The sequence below is a fragment of the Urocitellus parryii genome, chromosome 6, assembly GCF_045843805.1.
Source record: "Urocitellus parryii isolate mUroPar1 chromosome 6, mUroPar1.hap1, whole genome shotgun sequence".
NCBI lineage: Eukaryota > Metazoa > Chordata > Mammalia > Rodentia > Sciuridae > Urocitellus > Urocitellus parryii.
In genome coordinates this window covers 147,137,773-147,160,041 of record NC_135536.1, presented here as the reverse complement: position 1 = coordinate 147,160,041, position 22,269 = coordinate 147,137,773, and the positions used below count along the sequence as shown (strand labels likewise).

Here is a 22,269-nt window from a genome sequence, read left to right as displayed (position 1 = left end):
GATTACAATTGAGGTTGAAGTGAGAGACAAGCTTGTCTAGGAAATGGAGTCGCTGTTACGAGCTGAATTGTGTCCCCTGGAATTCATATGTTGAAGTCCTAACTCTAAAAACTCTACAACGTGACTGGATTTGGAGATGAAGGTTGAACATCCCTTATCCCAAAGTCTGAAATCCAAATTGCTCCAAAATTCTAACTCGGTGAGCGCTAACATGCTGTCCCAAGTGGAAAATTCCATACCTGACTTCATATGATGGGTTGAAGTCAAAACATAGGCATGCTAAAGACTTTGGAAAGATTGCCCTCAGAGGATGTGTATAAGAAACATAAATGAATTTTGTAATTCAACTTGGGATACCCCTCAAGCATCTCATTATGTAAATGCAAATAATCCAAGTCTGAAAAACATCCAGAATCTGAAAGACCCAATGATTTTGAATAAAGGATATTCAAAATGTAGGATCTTTAAAGAGGCAAGAATGCTAAAACGAGTTTATCAGGGTGGTGCCCTATGATCCAAAATGGTTCATAGATTTGGATACTGACACACAGAAGGAAGACCATCTGCAGACCCAGGGACAAGATGGCATCTATAAGCCAAGGAGAGAAACACAGGGAGAAACAAACCCTGGCACCTTGAGCTTGGACTTCCATGCTCCAGCACTGGAAGCAACTCCCTGTGTGGTTTAAGGCCCAGGCCTGTGGTATGGCAGCCCTAGCGGATGGACACAGGCGCCATCCCTGGGTTTGCTCAATGGTAGCCACATACACCTTTAGGGGTGTAGAGAGCCCCTGCTTACTTGCCAAGTTGGTTTCTGGAGAGGTCTAGAGTTTTGAGTTGTCTGCAAGTCCATTTCTCTTGAGGTGGCAGTGCTACCAGCTGGTTTCCCTGCAACCTCAGGAACATGAGGGTCTGAGAGAGAATGGGGGAGAGATAAGCAAAGATGGGGGTCAAATACATAAAGGGAGGATAGACCAAGGAGAAAAGCCAGTCATCCCCCCCCCCCAAACGCAGCCAAATGGCTGTAGCCACTTTTACAAGGATCCCAACTATACAGGGCTGGAGAGTCTCTGAAAACTCATGAGATTATATCAAACAGAGAAGATGCATGGAAGAGCTTCCCTGGAAATCAGTGGGATCAACTGTCACAGAATGAAAGGAGTCCAAGCACCTCCCAGGGTTAAGGATTTCTAAGAGTCACCATAAGTGGTGGACCTCTCCTTGGAGGTGTGCCCAGCCTGGAGCACATAGGATCACCTCTGGGGGAAGCAGCATGGTGCTGAGCGCCCTGGGCCTCCATGTTGGACTTTGGGAGTGCTGTAGGTTGGATCTGGAATGACTCCCACAGGTTTACGTGTTAAAGGATCAGACCCAAGTCCATGTGCCATTGTGAGGCAGTGGAGCTCTTACAGGGAAGACCTGGGCTGGGATTGCAGCTCAGTGGTAAAGCATTTGCCTAGCACATGTGAGGCATGGGGTTCGATCCTCAGCACCACATAAAAATAAATAAAATAATGGCACTGTGTCCATCTATAACTAAAAATATTAAAAAAAAAACAGAGGTAGGGCCTACATGGAGGTCTTCTGGTCACTGAGGGTGTGTCCTTGGAGAGGATAGTGGGACCCTATCTCCTTCTTCTTTTTCTTCCTTTAGAGTATCAACCACGAGGAGAGTGGCTTTGCCCCACCACAAGCTCCCTCATGCAATGTGCCACCTCACTACAGGCTCCAAAGCAAAAGGGCCAACCAATTATGCACTGAAACCTCCAAAACTGTGAGTCCAAAGAAACCTTTTTTCATTATAAGTCGGTTATCTCCAATATTTGTTCCAGTAACGGAAAGCTAACACAGGGAAACAACCCCATCCTCCCGCACCCTAGCACAGCTGTACCCATGGACACATTCTACCCACCTTCCCATCTTTGCTCCTGACCATGTGTATTTTTGATAGCTAAACTTTTCCTTCACTCCCTTCCCTCCCCACCTCCCACCCGATTTGTCTCAGGAAAATCACATAGATTTCACTGTAAGCTGGCATGATTTTTCTCACCAAAGCTGAAAACAAGAAAGTGCTATTAGACTTACATCAAGCTGAAAAAGTCCCAGGGGAACTTCTTTCAGTGCATTTTCTGAAAAATCCACATCCTTGAGGTGATTTTTCCAAAAGATAGCCATTTTGTCTGGCAGGGATTCCAGGGCATTTTTGGATGCTTTACAACATTTCTAGGAGTTTGATGAGAAAGAAAACGAATATTAATTAGCTTTCTCAATGCAATGGGGCCTATAAGACGGCTTCCAAATTTGATGTTTAAAAACAAGACCATTATAATAGGGCTCTGTAATAAATGCGGAGCAGTGCGGGGGAACGAGGCTATGAACTCTCTTTGCCCTCACTGTCCTGCCCTTGCTCCAAGGAAGGGATGGGAACGGCAGCGTTTCCTGGGGAGATGAAGGTGGCTCACAGTCCTTCTCCTTCATTTCAGAACATCCGGCCCATTGTCCGCGGAAATAATGGAACAATTCAGAACCGTGCTCTCGAGAGAAACTGGTTTCCCACACACATATGGTCAGACTAGAAATGTTAATGCGAGTGATGGAGAATTTCCTGGTTTAAAACCAATAGTACCAAAGCACAAATATTCTTTATGCCACTCCACGTTCCATTTGTTTTAACAAGAAAAATCCCCCAGAAACAAAAACACCATTCAGTTGGCAGTGTGGTGAATGCAGATTGTTTCTTGGTCTTATTTTATAGTGGTTGCAAGAGAACTGAACCTCCCTTTGTGGGCGGAACTATCCTCCTGTGCCAGGGTGCAAGCTGCTGCTCTGGAAAGCTCTGGGGGTGTCACAGTGCAGCTTTGACACCCAGAGCCAAGAGGGCTGGCTTGCAGGTGAGCTGCTGGCCTCAGACACTTTGGCTTGCTGCAATGCTGAGTGACAGCATCACTCAGCTACAACATGCTAGCGACAGTCCTCATACCCACGGTGGCCACCAAGAAGATGAAGTGAGAGAACGAACTCTCTGTGAGGCTCCCATGACAGGCAGAGTTGACTGTGGCTTCCACGATTTTCTTTGGGATACTAACCAAAGGGCAGGCCCAGGGCTCTGGAAATGCCTTCAGGTTGTTTCTGGAGACATTCAGACAACTGAGTGACTTGAAAGAGTGCAGGAAAAGGGCGGGGAGCTCTGTCAATTTATTGTCAGACAGATCGAGGTCCTGTAGCTTCCGAAGACCAATCCAGTTAGTGGCTAGAGGGGAAGAAAAAGCATGAATTGGTTAAAAATATCCCTGTCAGGAAAAAAAAATGGCTTAATTATATCAGGTCACTGATGATAAAACATACCACTTTCTTCTTCAAACAATTTCTCTAAGTAATTTTTGGAAGCTGTCAGTTTTTGAAGTCTCGAGAGGTGCAAGAACCCGGGTGGGAGGTGGGACAACTTGTTGCTGGAAATGTCAATTTCAAGCAGCCTGTGGTTGGGGAAGAAAAAGTCAAGGCAGAAGAAGAAAGAACAAAACACCACTTTACATATTTCTCCAGAAACAAGGTGTACTTTTTTCTTTTTCTCCTTGCACGTGGTTAGAGAGCATGCTGGAAAGGTAGTGCAGATGATTAACTGTTACCAGCCTTGGCATAAAGGGAAATCAAATCTTTCCTTTATGAACCTTGGTCCTGCTGACTAACAGGGATTAAAACCTTTCTCAGGCATTGACAGCAAAATGAGCTGGTGTCCTGACAGCTGAAGACCACGGAGCAGGGCTTTTAATCTTTTGGACCCTTGCAGAGCCATCCATCTGCCCATCTTAAGGACTTTGCTGCATGGCCCTGGCTCTTTAAGTGTGAGATGTTCAAAGCTCACTTGTGAGGTCCACATGCTGACCCCAAGCTCTTTCCAACATCCTTTTCTCTTACTTTAGAGACTCAGCTTTCACAACCAGCTCAAATCTGAGGCCTTGCAGGTAGGGATCCTAAAGGAATTAATGAAGTGTAAACCTTCCCCTTTCCATGCAACCTCAGGAGAAAGGCTCAGCCTTCTCCAAGGCCTCCAGACAGTGACCCACACTGTCCACTTGATGCTAAAGTCCTATGGTTTTGACCTTTTCTCTGAGGTCCTTTCCACTTTCTCTGGGAGGAGTGAAATCATCCACTAGTCCAGGAAACTTCTGCCCATCATCCTCTGATTCCTGTGCAGGATCGAGATGCCTGTCTTGGTCAAGCAGTTCTGTGCAGCCGTGAGTGAGCTGTATACCTTGGGCCAGATCATCTCTCTAGACCTTTCTGTGTTCACCTGCACAGGGGCCGGGAACTTGTTCTCTTGCGCCCTACAGCTTGTTTAACTATAGCTACAACTCCCTGCTCCCATTTTAGACAGAGTTTCTGTTTTCAAAACTACAAAATACAACCAGGGAGCCCCTGCAGGAGGACAGTGGTGACAGCCAGCGCGCACCTGGAGCAGATGATTTCATCTGAGGACTGCACGCCAGGCAGCTCCCCCAGGTGGTTGTCCGAGAGATTCAGCTTCCGGAGGTTGATGAGTCCCCAGGGAATGACTGAGGGGAGGGAAACCAGGCAGTTGGCAGATAGATCGAGCTCCGTGATCTGGCAAGAGATGTCTATGAGCCAGTCGAGATCCACCCAGGGCAACCTAAGATGGGACCACTTCACACGAAGGGCCTGGTGTTGGAGAAAAAGGAAGAGCACAGTCAAGTGGTGAGTCCAGGACCAATGCAGGTGTGGAATACAGCAGGATTCCTTCAAGGGCGAGTCTGTGTGCCCGCCCCAGACACAGTCCTGAGATGCTGGGACTATGTCCATCTTGTCTCCCAGTACCTGCCACGGTGGCCAGCACCAGAGGCATATCTGTTCTGATCCGCACCTGCAACCTACAGGTTGCATGGTTACATCAACTCACTCTCCAGCTTCCAGGGGGCGCCAGTGGACTCAGAGCCAACCCTTAAGGGGCTGGTCCCAGTCGAGGCAGAAGCACAGCAGGAATGGTGTGCAAAGGAGGCCACCGAGGCATAGAGGAGCCTCTCCCAGACTGGAGATGCAGGTTAAGGACCCCAACCTGGCTTTCTGAGTCCTTTCAGGGCTCTCTTTCCCATGATTAGGGCAGCTGTCTTCTGCAGCCACCCTCACTGTGCCAGACCACATTGCATGCTTTGTGGACTGGCTGCTTCCAAAGTGAGAGACTGAATATACAAATGATCCGTGGTGACACCATATATGAAAACAGAACTCTGACCCAAATCCACAGGAACCTGCCCAGGAAACCAACCTCTGTAGCTATAATAAATAGCCCAGAAAGCTAGCCGGCTGCAAGACAGATATGCAGATATGCCAGTCCGGTGAACTAAACAATAATTTCTATGATAATTAGTCCAGAATGGCTAAGACTTTATCAATAAATGATAACTTCCCTAAATTTTTTTTCCTGCTTTGGACTTAGGACCAATCAGAAAAACTAAAATATGCTCCCTAACCAATACTACAGTATGTCCTGCTTCTTGTGAGCAGCCTCAGCCTTCCCAGGAACCGCCCCCCCCCCACCAGCCACATAGGAGAGACCTGCTCTTTGTTGCTTTCCTATTCCTCTCCTACTTTAAGACTGCCACATGCAAGTGACAGAGACAGATACCCTGAATGTGGTCAGCCCAGAGTGAAGGCTTTTCTCATCTGGTTGGTCTTCGTTTATTTCCATAAGAGGAAGTCAGGAAGTCCAGTGGTTTGCTGGTGTGGGGTGGCAAAAGGGATCTGGTTAAACACATATGAGCAGACTTTTCCTTTTTGATTATCAAAGAATTTTGGGCTCAATTAGTCTCTGAGGAGAGGAAATCTGCTTTTTGGCTTGTTTCTCCAAAGCAACTGGAAATCCGTAACGGAAAATTAAAGGAGCAGAAATATAAACAAAAATTAGTGCTTCGCAAATGGGAAATTTAAGAACCCGCAGGGACTATGGGAAAAGTACCAATGATGTGGGATAAATTGGCTTTCAAAATGGGGCAGCAGCAGAGGTGTTCTTAGATGGCCACTAGATGGCAGTGTGTACTTGTCTTTATGGTAGCCAAATCCGGAAAGGCTGGATCCATACATACTCCTTCAAGCTCTGGTCTGAACCAAAGGAATGATCAGGCTCCAGTCCCAGCCCCCCAACCCTGTCCCCCAGTATTTCTTCCCTTTTATCTTAAGTTTGAAAAAAATTTAAAAACTATATTCACGAATTGTTAATATATTGTCACATTTGCTGTTTCTCTTCTCTACAAACACATCCACACCCACACACCCACCTTACTGCTTGCTGAATCATTTGTAAGAAAACAATATACCATAACACTTCACCCCTAAATCTTCAGCACGTATTTATGAAGAACAATGATATTTCAGTATATTAGCTTATAATTTTCTAGAAACATCACACCAATATTATCAAGTCCATAGTTTATGTTCAATTAATTTCAGTTATCCAAGAAATGTTTTCTATAACTACTTGTGTCCTGATCCTGGGTCCCATCAAGAACCACACACTGTATTTAGTTGCATGTCCCATTACTTTTCTTCAATCTGGAAGAGTTCTCATGCATTTTTGACATTGGTATTGCCATTTTCCAAGCCGTTCCAGTTGTCTTTATAGAATAATGGCCTAATCTGAATTTACTCATTGTTTTCTTAAAGTTTAGATGAAGCACTTTGGAAACAATGTTGAGTCTTTCCCACTGACTCCCACCAGGGGGCGGTAGATGTCATGTGATCTTACTATTGCTGCCAAGTTGGATTTCCTGGTTAAGATGGTATCTGTTCATTCTTTCATTTTACCTTTTGTGATTAACATACAATCTGTGATTCTCTGACACTATGTGAATACTCTTGCTCCTACATCATTGCACCCAGTGGATTTAATATTGTCACTCTTGCTCTGAATCAATTAATACAACGGTGGTTGCAAAGCTGTGATTTTTTTCCCCTAAATGATGTCTGTTTCTACCTTTATTGCTTGGCATTCTTCTGTGCACAGGAGTACTCCCCCATCACATTTAAATGTCATTCTGGAATCGTAGATCCCTTTTTAAAAAAATTCAAAGCATCATGATCATTATTTCTTTTGATGTCTAAGTTGTCCTCAATTTTCCAGAGGGAGTCCCATCTAGGTGGCTTTTGTGTTCCTTTTAACATAGCCCTATCAGTTTCTGGGTGCTTCCTTACTCCCGAGCAAAATGACTTGTTCTAGTTTCTTATGCTGTCCAAGTCCAATCCCTGGAACCAGTCCTGATTCCCTTTAGTGGAAAATGGAATTGAGAAACCAAGATCGGGGTGTTAGGTGTGCTTGTCACTGCTGGAGTGACACTGCTTCTCAGCCCATTGATCTGACACAGCTCTACATTTACCATGAGTGCGTTCTGATGCCCCTAATTCAAACTCAGCACATTGTGTTCTTCTTAACCTTTCATTAATCCCTAACTGCACCACCCTTTACTTTGGTATTGTTGGTTTTAATCTATTAAATAAGTGGTTTGAGTCAGTTGATGTCCAAGTCACTTTTGGACCCAGGGTATTCTCTGGCTGCTGGTCTGCAAAGCACTGTGGGCTCCCCTCACTAGGGAGTCTTGGGGTAACCCTGCGATCAACTCAGCAACAGGCTGAGAGGAAGGTCACCAGGCAGTCTTTGCAAAGCCAAGTCAAAGACAGCCTTCTGCGGGGCCTCGCCGTCTCCATCCTGAGCTCACAGAGACATACCTAGGTCCTGGGAGTTGGGGCCAGACAGCTGGACGCCAAGCCAAGGTGTCCAGATTGCATTCCAACTTCTTCCACTCCCTCTGTATGGCCATGGTTGTTACACATCAAACGATTTGGACGCAAACTTAAAACAGCAACCAAATGCAAGATGAAAAGGAGGTTTCAAAACCAACCAGGAGACTGGTTTTTGTTTTAAACTTTGACAACAGATTTTAGGTGTCTGTGGAAAGTATTACAAATAAAAATTTGCAAGACAACGAGAATAAACAAAACAACAGGAAATAATTTGATTGTTACTGTGACATGAGCTAAATGTGACAGAGATGAACTAGACATCCTTGGGAGACAAGTACCGAGGTTGCTCTGTGTACCACGATACAGTGGTAGCCTCCTTACATCTCCATGTCTCCTGACCTGGAGGTGCAGTCTTGAACTGCATGAGGAGCAGGGCTCAACCTCGGTTTGCTTAACTAACTTCATGAGGTCTGTGCAGCTTGCAGGGGAGGTGGACACTTTCTCAGGCTTCATCTAGCTCAACTTCTCCTATATTAAGTTCCCCACTGAATCTGGGCTGCACTGACTCAAACCATAGGTCATCTTCCCTGCTCAGACAGGTGGCCTAGCCAATCAGAACCTGGATGAACACACCTCCCATGCCCTGGACTTCCTTTATGGCTCCATGTGATGTACACCATGCAGCAGACATTAAAATGTTTGGGTACAGAGAGAGCACACAGCCCCCAAGACCTGCAGGCCCTCCTTTCTATATAGCTCTAATAAGATCAATCATCTTAAAATATCATCTATATCATCTTAAGATGTCTGCTAAAATTCCTCCAACCGCTCTCCCACCCCAGCTTTGCCTTCAGCGGAAGATCTTCACGCCTCCAGGATCTTCCCCTAACCCATGTTTCCAACTTCCATTCTCACCCTCTTACTCTACAACCTCTCTCCGCCTGCCAAGAGCAGTAGTTGTCCTACATTCCTGCTGTTTGCGGGACTAATTTGTTCTAGGTGAAAGAAGTCGAGCGGGGGAATCAAGGCTGAAGAGATACGACAATCAAAGCGCAGACACTGCTTGCCTGTAAATGAACCACAGGGCTCAGAAAGTGGGTCCGACCCTGGCATTCACAGGATGGGAGTGAGGGGTAAGAGGAGGTGCACTCACTATGGGTAACTGTCCCAGGGTGCCCAAGGGCTGCCAGGTCCTCTGGGGCTCCAGGTGTTCCCCCTGGGATAGCGTTGTCATGGTGACAGAAAGTGTGGAGATGAGAAGACTGCATGGGAAATAAGGTTGGCTGGGCCTGGAGCCAAGAAAAACCTTGAAAACACTCCTAAGAGCTTGCCTCCTTTAGATGGTGGGGGTCCTAAACTCAGCAAGGGCTCCAAGATTCCATGGGCAGGGTTGATCTATTCACTGTTAAGTGTTAACTGTCCTGCTAGGCAGTGGGGTGGGAATAAAGCTGCAGCACTGCAGACAGAACCAAACCCAGAGAGGTTAGGGTCCAGAGGGAAAGAGGTATGAGCATGCACACCTGTGCATGGTGTGCCTCTCGGGCTGCCCTACTCAAGGGTTCCTTGATCTTCATGGGCTCATATATGAGTACACAGTAGGTGGTCGACCATCTCGCTAAAGAAGAACTCTTCATGGAAACCTTCCATGCTTCTTTTGGGGTGACCATCCTATCAGAAGAAAATCACCAAGAAGAATGAATGGCCATGTGTACTACTGACTTCCTTAGACACTGGGGAGAGGAGGAAGCAGAGGCTGCTGCCAGGTTCTAGAGTTCCTTTTAGGTCCTACACCAGCTGGGTTTCTTCGTGACCGACATCTGATAAACTCAAGTGCAGAGAGAGGTGGGAAAAGGCAGAAGAGGTTTGAAAACATGACAACACTCTTGGGAGAGTCACATGGCACAAGGGTATCTGGGTTAGACAGAGGTGGACAGACACGTAAGGCTTCCACCGGGTCCTGGGTTGGTTTGGGAACTCTGGATTACACAATGCACTGTCTATCTGGTGCACAGGCATTCCAGGGTGCTTAAGTGTTCACAAGTTGCCACAAAGAAAGGAGAGAGAATGTCCAATTAAAATGATGTCCACGCACTTGACACAGAAACAGGCCCCGCAAGCCCTGAAGTGCTCATTGCTTATTGGTGTTTAGTCCAGGCATAACAACAATAAACAAGGGTCTGGGGAAGCACGGCCAGCCATTGCATAATCCAGTCCATGAAGGCTGAACTGCAAAATCAAAGACAGCTGGCTGCAGACTCCCACCAACTCAACGGTCAGCCACACCCACCCCTGCGTACACAGATGGAAAATGTGTTCTTGTTTGTCTTCCAGCTTGAGCCCTTTAAATGGCAGGCTGAGTAAGAGGAAGTACCACTCTCCCCAGAAGGCCCAGAATCATGACTTAGAAAGCTTGTCTTCTTAGGCCTGGGTAGTGACTGGGATGGTTTCAAGAGGATTAGATGTGTTTAAGGGCCATGGGTTCCCTACCGAGAGTGATGCACAAGGATGGTCTCCATGGAGCCTGCTGTCCAGGGAAGCAATTATCTCTCCTGATACAATGCTTCTGGAAGTCACTGGACACACATGGTACTGGCCACCATGACATCTTTTAAGTTTCGATGTCAGTTAAACCCTACTGGTGAAAGAAAAAAAGGGCTAATCAAGAGGCTGGAGTCCACAATGCTTTTTAGCCTGGTTTTGAAGCTCTGGAGATTCAGGCTGACACAGAAAAAGATTCTTGGCTCCTGGCACAGGCAGGTGTGCCTCTGCCTGATTTTGTGTTGACATCCACGCCTTAGCAGGTCTCTGCCGACCCCATAAGGCAGAACTCATAGCTCTTCTTGCTCTGTTCCCAGCTCATTGTTCCTGTGGGTTGGTCTGTGCTAAACATCTGTAGGTAATTGGGTCAGGTCGCCCCCCACTGGAGACTGAAAGTCCCTCGAAAAAGATGTCCATTCAATGAAGACACACATGTTAAAATGGCAGGAATACACGGAATGTTCTATGATTTATTTTTCAATCCTTGGTCCATACAAACTCAAGTTTTGGAGGTAAGAAAAGATTCCTGCCATGATGGTGGAAGACACTTTCTCCTTGTTGAGCCAGCCAGGAAGACGGGAGCCATTTTTATAGAACTAGCGAGCAGCTGGAAAAGGTGCTCAATCTACTGGTCTAATTTAAAAGGAATCAACTCTCTCAAAGGCCTGAGGAACAAATCAAAGATAATACCCCAAAAAATAAAGAAGCTCAGAACAGCAGACTCAGTGACTCTGAACCCCAGATGGTGACATGTGAAGACTTGTGCCAAGTCAACTGAGCAAGGTCAATGACAGAAGAGAAAAAAATGATGGCTGAAGAAGGGGGTCGGTGCACTTGTGCTGACAGGTTGGGGTCAATTTCAAGCCCACAAGCAGGGAACCCAGACCATCAGGAGCGGCTCTGAGTGAGAGGGATCCACCTGATAGAGAATGAGCCATGCAGGGACAGCAGCTCTGTCCCCACCTCCTTGTGTATGCCAAGGCTCCAACAGAACCAGAATAGGCTGTGCCTTGACCTTGACCACAGACAAAATCCTCAGTGAAGTCTTCTAAATACCTACTTCTCAAGTCTCTGTGTCTGGTGGAAACAGGCTGTTAAGGTGAGGGAGGACACTGACAAAGATGGAAAGGACATGGAAACTTCACTGCTGTTGACCTAGCACATGTGGCTCCCCTTGGAGGGTGAATCCAGGCTACATGCAATGGTTGCAAGGTTAGGGAGATGGGTTGAACGTGTCCCTCCAAAAAGATATGCTGAAGTCCTCCCACGCCTCATACCTCAGAGAGTTATTAATTAGAATTAGGGTCTTTACAGAGGCAATCAAGTTAAAATGAGGTTATTAGGATGAGCCCTCCTCCAGTGCGACTGGTGTTCTTATGAGAAGATGACGTGAAGACACACAGGGAGAATGTGGCCATGTGACAGGAACGATGCACCTACTAGCCAAGGAACTCGAGCATTGTTGGCCAACGCCAGAAGCTGGGAAGTGCGGCAGGTCTCCCCCCTCAGAGTCCTGGAAGGAGCCAACACTGCCCAGACCTTGATTTTGAATTCTGGCCTTCAGAACTGCGAGAGAAACAATTCTGCTGCTTCCAGCCACACAGGTTTTGGCCTTTGGTTATGGCAGCTCTGGGAAACTCACACAGATGGTGACACATGAAAGGAGGTGGGGAGGAGGATTCAAGACCTGAGGGCCCAGGACATTCCACCAACAGAGCCCACGGATGGAGACAGGAAAAGAAAGTACCAGATTCTTGAAAATCTGCAGGGCTGCCTGCTGGGAGAGTAGGTTAGAAACATACCACTGAAAGGCAGAGAAAATGATAGTAAAATCAGCCACCCAATTAGGGGAGAACCTGTGAGGACCCTGTGGTGTAAAAGCAGAACTGCAGAAAGGTCCTGAGAAGAGGAACCACAGAGAAGAGGGAAGGGAGAGATGAGGAAAGGGAGCAGAGATCCTTCTAATCTCAGAAGGGTTTCAGTTAATTAAATGACCGTAGGAGAGACAAAAATGAACCCAGTCCTGGCCCAAGAGCATGTTTGCTAAAAATGTTGTAAATATCAGAATTAGCACTGGTTAGCTGCCAACATACTGTAAGACAAACAAAGGAAACATTGCCACAGAACCTCAATAAATGAGAAATGTTAAATTCAAAAACAACTTACAAGACTAACTTCTGATTATAGATTAAGTAATAAACACAGCGATCTATGCCTATAAGCATTCTGTGATGGATAATTTTAGGTGTTAAGAAATATTTAAAAAATCCATATAGCTGGAAAAGCATTCTTTCTGGTGTTCCACCTCCTGTCCCTCACCCTGTGGCTCTGGGGACTAAACTCAGGGCCTCACACATGCTAGTCAAGTGTTCTACCACTGAGTTACATCCCAACTCTTTCTAAATTTTATTTTGAGGCAGGGTCTTGCTTTTGATCCTCCTGCTTCAGCCTCCTCCATAGTTGGAATTGCAAGTGTGTACCACTTACTATGTGCAGCTGCATTCTTTCTTGATGGGTCTGTAAGTTGGTGGACTAACTGGTGGAAGATCCCATCTCAGCGTGGGAAGGTACAATCCCATCAGCAAGGGGCCCAGATAGAACATGAAAGTAGGGAAAAGTGACTTTCTTCCTCTCTCCTGGAGCTGGGATGCTCTTCTCCTACCCTTGGATACAAAAACTCTATCTTCTCTAGCCATCGGACTCTAGAACTTACAGCAATAGTCCCTGGTTTCTTAGGCCATCAGACTTGACCTGAGCCAATTCATCAGCATCCCATGGTCTCCAGCTTGCAGATGGCCTGTAGTGGGAATTCTCATCATCCACAATTGCATGACTCAGTTCCTCTAACAAGTCTCCTCTCATGCATCCATCCTACTGGTTCTCTCTCTCTCTCTCTGAAGAACCCTGTTTAAACCAGGTACATTTGAGACCAGACTCTGTAGGTGAGCAGTTTGGAAGCTGAGCTAGGATCAGATGGTAACACCCTCTTGGCAACTCCTTTAGGTGTGTGCAAAGCACATTTTCACCCTAACTCTAAGCTTGACAGTAACCCTTTAAAGTTGGTGTACTTTTTCACAAAAAACCTCAGAGAGGTGACCTGTTCAAAGGCCATAGGATCAGGATGACAATTTGGATGCCTGGTGCTTGATCTATTTCCCTTCTACTGTGCCTCTATGTTCACCAATCATGGGAAAGCTGACGAAGCAATTCAAAGGCACTAGGAGAGAAAAACCAAGGCAGTGCAATCATGATAAAAGACAAAGGACTGCGATGCCCGAATGCCATGATGATGAATCTTTATGTTATGACACAGGACAAAATGGGTAAAAGAAACATGGAAATGCAAGAAAGGCATTAGCAGAATGTAAGAGACGAAATACACACAAAAATAGAGAAATTGTAGAATATATATTAAAATAGCAATGGGAGATTGACAAAGGATTGGGGCAAGAGAAAGAATTCTGTTTTACATATACAAGAAGCTTTCTTATCGATTAATTAGGTTCTGAAATATAAAGGAAAAGCAAATTTAAAAGGCAGGCTTCCTATGCACCTTATCCCTTGTCATATGTATCTTTTGCCCAGAAGAAGACAAGGTAAAGGAAGAAACCAATGAAGAAAGGAAAACAAATATGCCCGATTGTTTGGACATTAAATACACTCTTTTAAAAAATGCTGGAGTGGATGAGTAAAAACCAGCACCCAAGAGAGACACTTTCAGAATAATGAAAGCTTCACAATTAATGGAGAAGAGAAGGTACAACTCAGATCACAGTAAAAAAAAAAAAAAAAAAAAAAACTTGTAAAAGTGAAACAGAGAACTTGCCTCACTCCACTTTGAACAGAAAGTTAAAAGACAGCAGGAAAATGAAAATAATTATCGACTAAGAAAAGAAAGACCAAAATTAAGTTAAAACAATGAGGTCAACACATAAAATCAATTCTAGGGTGTTTGAAAAAATAACGAAACTGTCAAAACTCACTTCATAATAAATAAAGTATCATTAATTGTATGCTGTCTCTCTCTCCATACACACACACACACACATATATGTATATACTATATGAAAGTGATACACACAGTTTTAAGGACTATAACATGTAGAATTGATGGAAAAAATAATAAAATAAGTGAAAATACTGAAAATGACACTAAAACAAGTGGTGTAAAAAATCAGTGTTTACGTTAAGGGAGATTTTGTCCACCCCCCCTAGCCCCTCACCCCAGAGATAACAAACCAGCTGGCTACACTGACATGCAAATTTTACTCACAAATATAAAGATCCTTTAGAAGAAAAAATACTGTCTGAGATAAACAAGGAAAATAACTAAGGAATCACCCCCAAAGGCTGTTCATCCAATATAAATTGTTTTCAATCAAATCTTTCAAAGAACAAATAGTCCCCGTGTTACATAAATGGTTCCTTAATGCAGGACTCACTTCGTTTTATGGGTCAACCCTAGTAATTTTGCAAGGGCCATTAAAATTCCAGCACAGTTACATGTATGTACATGGATGCAAAAAATGCAATAAAAGCTTTAAAAATAGAAAACAACTAGACCAAACTCAAATATTTCAGTGTGGAGGACAAATAGGGTCTCAACAAGACAGCATGGTGGCCACTTAGGGAAACCCAAAGCACCCTCCAGCACAGGAAGGGAAACACAGTAGTCCTCCTTTAATCATTGGAATGTCAAAAGTTATTTAGGAAAATTTGTTACTTTGTCTTCACTAAAATTCGTAAAAGCAGGTAAAGAGAAGGGTTTTATCCCTAAAATCAACATTGTACTTGTCTTTCCTGTAGCATTTCAGTTATTCCTTTTAAAAAATAGGAAACTTACAAGAAATTGCTTGTCATCTGTTCCAACTTAGGAATTTTGCCAAGAGCTATTTGAGAGAGAAAAGCAAGAAATAAAAATTACTGGGTGCAGTTAACTAAGCCATAGAATTTACTAGCAATTACTCAGTTTGCTCAACTTTTAAATAAGGACAACAATTTTACCTCGCAGGAACGAATAAGAGATCAAGATAGATTATTTGGCAAAGTGCTACTGAAGCTGTGATGGTCTATGTAGATAGAAAGGAGGCCAATGCACATATAAAATTTCAGTCATCCATCCATCCTGCTATCCACCCACCCACCCATCCATCCCCCTAGTCATTCATGCAATTACCCATCTACCTACTCACATGCAACCATCCATCAATGCAATACCCAACTCCCATCCATTCATGCCACCATCTATTAATCCTGTCTCAGGCCCTACACTGTGGGGGCACACACGGTGAGCAAGAATGGCCAAGGTCCCTGTTTTCAAGAAGCAGTCCAGTCCAGTTGAAGAATTGACATTTAACAAGAATGCCACCCAAACACACAACCCCAAACTTTGGTAAGTGCTATGAAAAACCAAAACCAAAACTAAAACCAAAACCAACCAACCAACCAACTAACCAAAAAACCGGATGGGAAACTCTGAGAGACGTAAGAGTGTGTGACCAGGTTGTGGGTTAAGGAAGATTTTCCTGAGGGTGTTGTGCGAGGCTAAGGCTAGGATTCGTAGGGTGTCCCTGGGTTAAAGAACAATGTAGAGTGCTGAGGAGGCAGGCACACTTATTTCCTGGTTGGGAAGGGTCCACCTGCTGGTATAGCATTGGACAGTATTGTCTCTCCAGTGCTATTGGATATTTTGGGTAGCCCCCAATTCTTATAAATGCAGGCTTTCATCTTGTTTGTGATTATGTCCTAGAGATAACTTTCAGAAAAGAAATATCAAACTCAGAGCAGCTCACTGGGGGAGAAAAAATTTGTCTAGGTTTTATCATGTGATGCCAATTACTTTTACACACATGGAATCAATTTATAGTGGCAGGATCGTGATACTGGTGTGCCTATGGCTCCATGGCCCTGCCAAATGTCTTACTCAGTGTTTCTATTTATTTTTGCTAGTTTAATAGGAGTGACAGTATTTTTAAGTTGTTTTAATCTGAATTTCTGTCATTGCCAGTAAGGTTGTATATGCCATGACATGATTTGCTATCTGTGTCTTCTGATGTGTAAATTAACTGCTATGTTGCTTAACTTCTTAGCCAAAGGAATCTGTGAGCAATGCAACTGCCAAGGTGTCGATACGGCCTGGCTGCTTCTGAGTTCTAGGCATTTGGTGACAGTATTATATGATATTCATCTAGTGTTAGGACAAGATGAATGCCTACTTGAAAGATGCCTACTTAAAAGATCCATTATTTGGAAACTAGAGAAAACAGACACAATACAGTTGTCTCCTCTTATCCATGGCAGATGTGTTTCAAGACCCCCAGTGGATGTCTAAAACTTTATTAAGAGTCTCAAACCCTGTATATTAATGTGTTTTTTCCTACAACTTTTGATACAACTTTAATTTATAACTTAGACATAGTCAGAGATTATCAATACAAACTCATAATAAAATGGAAGAATTATATCAAAATACTATGATAAACATTGTGTGAAGGCTCTTGCTCTCTCTCAAAATATCTGAATTGCCAGCATCACTACTCTTGTGCTCTGGAATCACTATGAAGTAAAATAAGCTTTACTTGAGCACAAGCACACTGATAATTAATCTAATTACTGAGCCAGTTACTAAGTAATTAATAGTCAGGTATCATAGATAGCACGGATACACTGATCAAGGGGTTGATTCACATCTCAAGTGGGATGGAGCGGGACAGCGTGAGACTTGATCACAATGCGCAGAATAATATACAATTTAAAGTGTATAAACTTATTTCTGGAATTTTCCTTTTAATATTTTTGAACCAAAGTTGACTAACTGGCAACTAAAACTGTGGAAAGTGAAAAGCACAGATAACAAGGGACTACTGTAATGGGCTGAATTTCTCACAAGGCAAAAGAGAATTGATGGAAAGATGCCTGGAACAGTCCTGAATTTGCTTTCGTGACTTTCGGAGGGCAGCTGACGGCTTTCTCTTCCTCATAAAAGTTGATGGTGAAAAGACCAAGACATGGGGATTCAGAATCTGCTTCCCGGCATTGCCTCTTACCCCTGGGAGCCTTGCTGGTTCACAGATTTAAATCTGGGGGTGCCAATTCCCACCTCTTCCACATGAAATAGTACCAATAGCTGTGAGTGGGATATAAGAAACCAAGATGGTGGCACTGGGTGAGGAAATACTCTTGAAAGCACAAAACTCGTGAATAATACCCTTTGTACCAAATATGAGGCCTTACTTAAGACGAGAGTGCCCCCCAGAGGCCTTAAGTGTCTCAGGAAAGGCTGGCAGCCCATGGCCATCAGACACATGAGCGAGCGTGCGCTCAGCTGACACTATTAGCAGCTTCCACAGGCTCCAGCAAAGGCAGAGAGGCCTCCTTTGCTGCTTCCCACCCCTTTATGAGCATCCTGCAAATACAAATTCCAGATCCACTGGATCACTCAGATGAAGGGCCTTCTTCAGCATAGAAAGTGTGGCTGTGCTCAGGCACCGACACAGGGACACGAGTGGTGGCTTATCCAGAACTTTTCAGCTACATAAGCCAGAGCAAATCCAAAAACGTAATGATAATAATTATTGTTATTATAAATTCCCCTTTAACTTCAAGTTATTTGCCAGATTTGAAAGAGGAAATTAACAATTTCCCCACTGGGTTGTTTCAAAATTAATTTTGGCTCTCATTTATTTCCAACACTTAAAACGGCCCCAGCAAACCCTGCAGCGTAGACCTCTAACTGCTGAACGGGGATGGACACTGTGGTTATTCTAGGACCTGGTTAAGCCTTTCCTGGCATTTCTGTGCTTTCCTGCTCCTCTCTGTGTGTAAAGCAATAAGCTATTTTTCATGGCAACAGAGAGAAACACTGACAGAATGTTCTCCACGAACCCAGGCCATCTTATTAGACATGCAGGCAAGAGTTGGCAGCTCTAAGAGGACCACTGGGCAGCCAGGGAAATGGCTTTGCCAGGTCCAGCTTGGCTTTACTTTTGTTCTTTTAAAATACGATGGAGCAGACCAGACCGTGCAGTCTGGCTTCTGGAACCTGGTTACCCAAACACCAACAAAACCCAAGGAGCCAGACACTGGCCATGGGAAACCCTCTGTTGCCAACGGAGGTGGATTCTGGAAGCTTGAGAACCAGGCAGTGCAGGGCCTAGAACATGCAGTGGAGGGTCACTGTCACCAGACTAGCTGTGGCTTCCATAAAGGCAGCAACGATATTAAAAATCCCCACTAGCCAGTGGGGGAGGCAGAGCACAAACACACAAAAACCAAAATGGCACAGAAGACGATCACCCTAAAATGTCACTGCATGGCACCCAATGACCTACTCACCAGCCCTGGAGGTAACCCATGTCACAAGAGTCCCCTGGTGGGATTATTATTTCAACAAGGTTATTGCCGTGGAAGCCAGTAAAGTCAAGGGAACTTTCAGGCCACGTATCATGTCAACAGAGCACTCTTCTTATGCCTACCATTAGTAATTAAATATTCCAAACCCCAAATGTCAGTTCAATCCCAGGGGATATCTGGAAAGGCAGGAGAGCTTACCTCTGGCTCCTGAGTCATTGTTCCCTTCCAGACCTCTCCGGGCAACCAGCTCCCTCCTCTCCCCCGCCAGCAACCCAGAGGGAATGTGCTCTATTGCAGGGTAGAGGCTGAGGGGCAGCCAGACACATCCACTCTAAGGCGCTGGCCTTTGAAATTCACTCGAATCATAAAAATAACACCTGCTTTAGGGAAGCCCAAAAATCCTTATGACTCAGGCTGTGCTGAAATTTCATTTCCTCTTCTGACCCGACCCAGAAAAGCCAAGGAGAAGAAAAGCAACATTGTCTTTTCTTTGTCTCTTCACTGGCAAATGCAACCATCACTTCCGTGCTCTTTGCCACCCTTGACACACATGGTGGGAGTCACCCTGCAGGACAGATCACAGGCTGAGATGCCGACTGTTTCTGCTTTTAACCTCGGGCCAAGAAAACCAAAACCACTGCTCTCAACCCTGGTGCATGTGGGAATCACCTGGGGAATTTTTTTAAACTTCTGATGCTGGGTCCCATCTTCAATATATGGATTTAATCACTGAAGGGTGTGGTCTGACCATTGAGCACTTAAAAACTCCTAGGTATTCTGATGTGCAGAAAAGTAAGAGTCACTGGTCTCCATGAAATCTGGGAAGTACATTTCAGAAATTGGAAAAGGGGGAACAGCTCTGGCTTCAGGAGATACAGGCTTTGGTCTGGGCGTCAACCTTGTCTAGTATTTGTTATCCTTGAACAAGTCATGTAAATCTTAATACTTCAATATTTTCATATGCAAAATACACTATATTCCCTGTGATTCTTACTGAGGTACAGAGAGGACCAAATATGATGATAAAGGGTTGTGAAAAATATCCGTTATAAAATAAAGGCAAGGGTTAGATGATCCTTATTTCTTTTTGCATCATGAGGCTAATAATAATAGTAACCAGTGAACACTGATTAATATTGAGCATTTACTGTGTGCCAGGCCCTGTGCTCAATGCAGAGCTGCCCTCCACAGTGGGTAGAATTCTCTCTGCTTTATAGCTTGAGAAAACCAACCAAGACACAAAGGGATAACAAGGTACAGAAAGTAGAATGCCAGTATTTTTAGAAACAAGGAAATTAGCAGGAATAAAGGAAGGGTGAAAAAGAAATAACAATAAATATATACAAAAAAGATGAGTGCTAGGTTATAGATCAATGGTAGAATGCTTGCCTGGTATGTGTAAGGTCCTGGGTTCCATTCTCAGCACCATTTAAAAAAAAAAGGTGGGAAGAATAAACCAATATGGCAGATCCCATACAAATGGGAAGCGAGTAGGGTCTTCTTTCAAAAGACACACACTCAGGGTAAAAACTGAACACAAAGAAAAAAAAAGAATATAGAAGTCAGAGAAAGCTTCTTCATTGACACAAGGAGAAAGAGGACAATATGGCCACGGGAAGAGTAGATTAACAGTTTGTAGGACAGAGGCACCAAGAGGACTAAAGTGTTATTTGATAAAAAATGAAAATAAATATCTGTAGGTGAAAAGTCACAAACCAGGTATGTGAAGCAGGCCTTATAGAAACACAGAAGAATGAGAAAAAATTTAGTAGAAGTGATGGAAAATATACATACAAGTAGAGGTATATGTATGTTTGTATACATATACATATACAATTATGCATCCATATAAGTGTAGATCACTCTAACTGTATTTTAGATTCCAATAAAGCACAAATAAGGGCTTGAATAATAATATGACCTATGAGTTACATTAGAGAAAAAAATAGAAATAAACAAATATTCAACTCAAGAAATCTGAAAAAGGTTTTCAGATTCCATATATAGCCAGGTTCCATATCCATGGTTTCTACATGTAGATTTAACTAACCATGGATCAAAATCATTTTAAAAAGACTGCATCTGTGCCAAACATTTACAAACTTTTCTTCTTGTTATTATTCCTTAAATAATAATTAGAAATAACAGCTAGCTATATAGCATTTGCATTGTGTTGTTATTCATATAGAGATGATTTAATGCATTCAGGAAGATGTGCATAGGCTGTGCAGAAATACTATGCCACTTCATAAAAGGGACTTGATCATATGTGGATCTGGCTATTGTGGGGGCTCCTGGAACTCAACTGTACAACAATAATAGGTGATGTCTGTCTATTAGGTAGGTCCTTGCCGTGTACTAGACATTGCTATTAGAATGCAACGAATAGCACTATATTTAATTGTCAAGAATCCTCTGACACAGGTGCTTTTTCCCTTTTCCAGATGAAGAAAGCAAGACACACAGAGGGAGGAAGTACCAGACAGAGCCAGAGTAGCAAAGCCTGGAGCCCCTAATAGAAGCGGGAAGTCTAGTGCCGGGGTTTTGCTGTAACTTCACCATCAACAACCAAATACCCAAAGAGGACATATGAAGGGAGTTAGTCCAGATGAAGCTGAAATTAACCAAATACCAGATAAAACAAATCACGAACATCAATAAAATTTTTTCAAGTTCCTCAATAGGGCCACTAAAATATATCATCATTGGCTGTTTAGATTAAGTTTTGTAGAGAAAAAGTAAAGCAAAACAAAACAAAACAAAAACAAAAAACAAACTTTAGCATCATAAATGAAAAGAGAAATGGAATTGCAAATCCAGAAAAAGATACAGGGGAAATAAAAGCAGCTCCAGGAGGGCAAATAAAAAATCTAAAGGAAATAAATGATTTTCTACCAAAATTCCATCTCCTTAACTACATGTAAGGGAACTGACCAATGACTTTAAAAGAAGTCAGCAAACAAAGACTTACTTTATCTAATTAACTTTAACATCACTATTTCCTATAAAACATTTCCAGATCGTAACAAAATAGAAAGTTCCCCAAATCATGTGAAATAAGCATAGTCTTACATCAAATCGCATTAAACAATAACAATAAAAAACTACTGATCAAGTCATCTTCAAACATGGATATAAAAACTGTCAATAAAGTGTCAGTAGCTGAAATCCAGCAGTTAAAAACAAAACAATGAGTGTTTATTACAGGAAATCAAGGTTAGGTCAAAACTATCATATCATTTATTAAATCAATAAAATAGAAAAACTATATGAATATATCAATAGTGATGAAAAGGGCATTTGACAAAATTCAACCGCCTTCCTGCTAAGGTTTGAATTTTAAAGGTCTCACAGGTTCACGTGTTAAAGGCTTGGTGCCTGAGCCTTCTAGGAGCAGCCTAGTAGGAGGAAGTTAGGTCCCTGGGGGCTTGCCCTTCCTTGAATGGGTATTGGGTCCCTTGCCCCTTTCTCTAGGTTTCCTGGCCACCATGACATAAGCAGCTTTGCTCTACTATGTACTCCCAGCCACAATGCTTTGCCTCACTATAGGCCAAAATGACAGGACTAGGTGAGTATGGACTAAAATCTCTGAAACCAGGAGCCAAAATAAACCTTTCTTTCTTTTAAGTT

At 43.6% G+C, this 22,269-nt stretch overlaps 1 protein-coding gene across 1 annotated transcript in view; it reads right to left on the bottom strand.

The window, feature by feature from the left end:
- The window catches only part of Lrrk1 (leucine rich repeat kinase 1), a 156,086-nt gene that overhangs the window by 50,507 nt on the left and 83,310 nt on the right, over positions 1-22,269 (bottom strand). The window contains exons 7-11 of the mRNA XM_077799968.1: positions 4,451-4,677; positions 3,346-3,473; positions 3,087-3,250; positions 2,086-2,223; positions 800-912 (exon numbers count right to left, since the gene is read on the bottom strand). Of these exons, the coding sequence (XP_077656094.1) occupies positions 800-912; positions 2,086-2,223; positions 3,087-3,250; positions 3,346-3,473; positions 4,451-4,677 (770 nt within the window). The remainder of the gene's footprint in view (positions 1-799; positions 913-2,085; positions 2,224-3,086; positions 3,251-3,345; positions 3,474-4,450; positions 4,678-22,269) is intronic.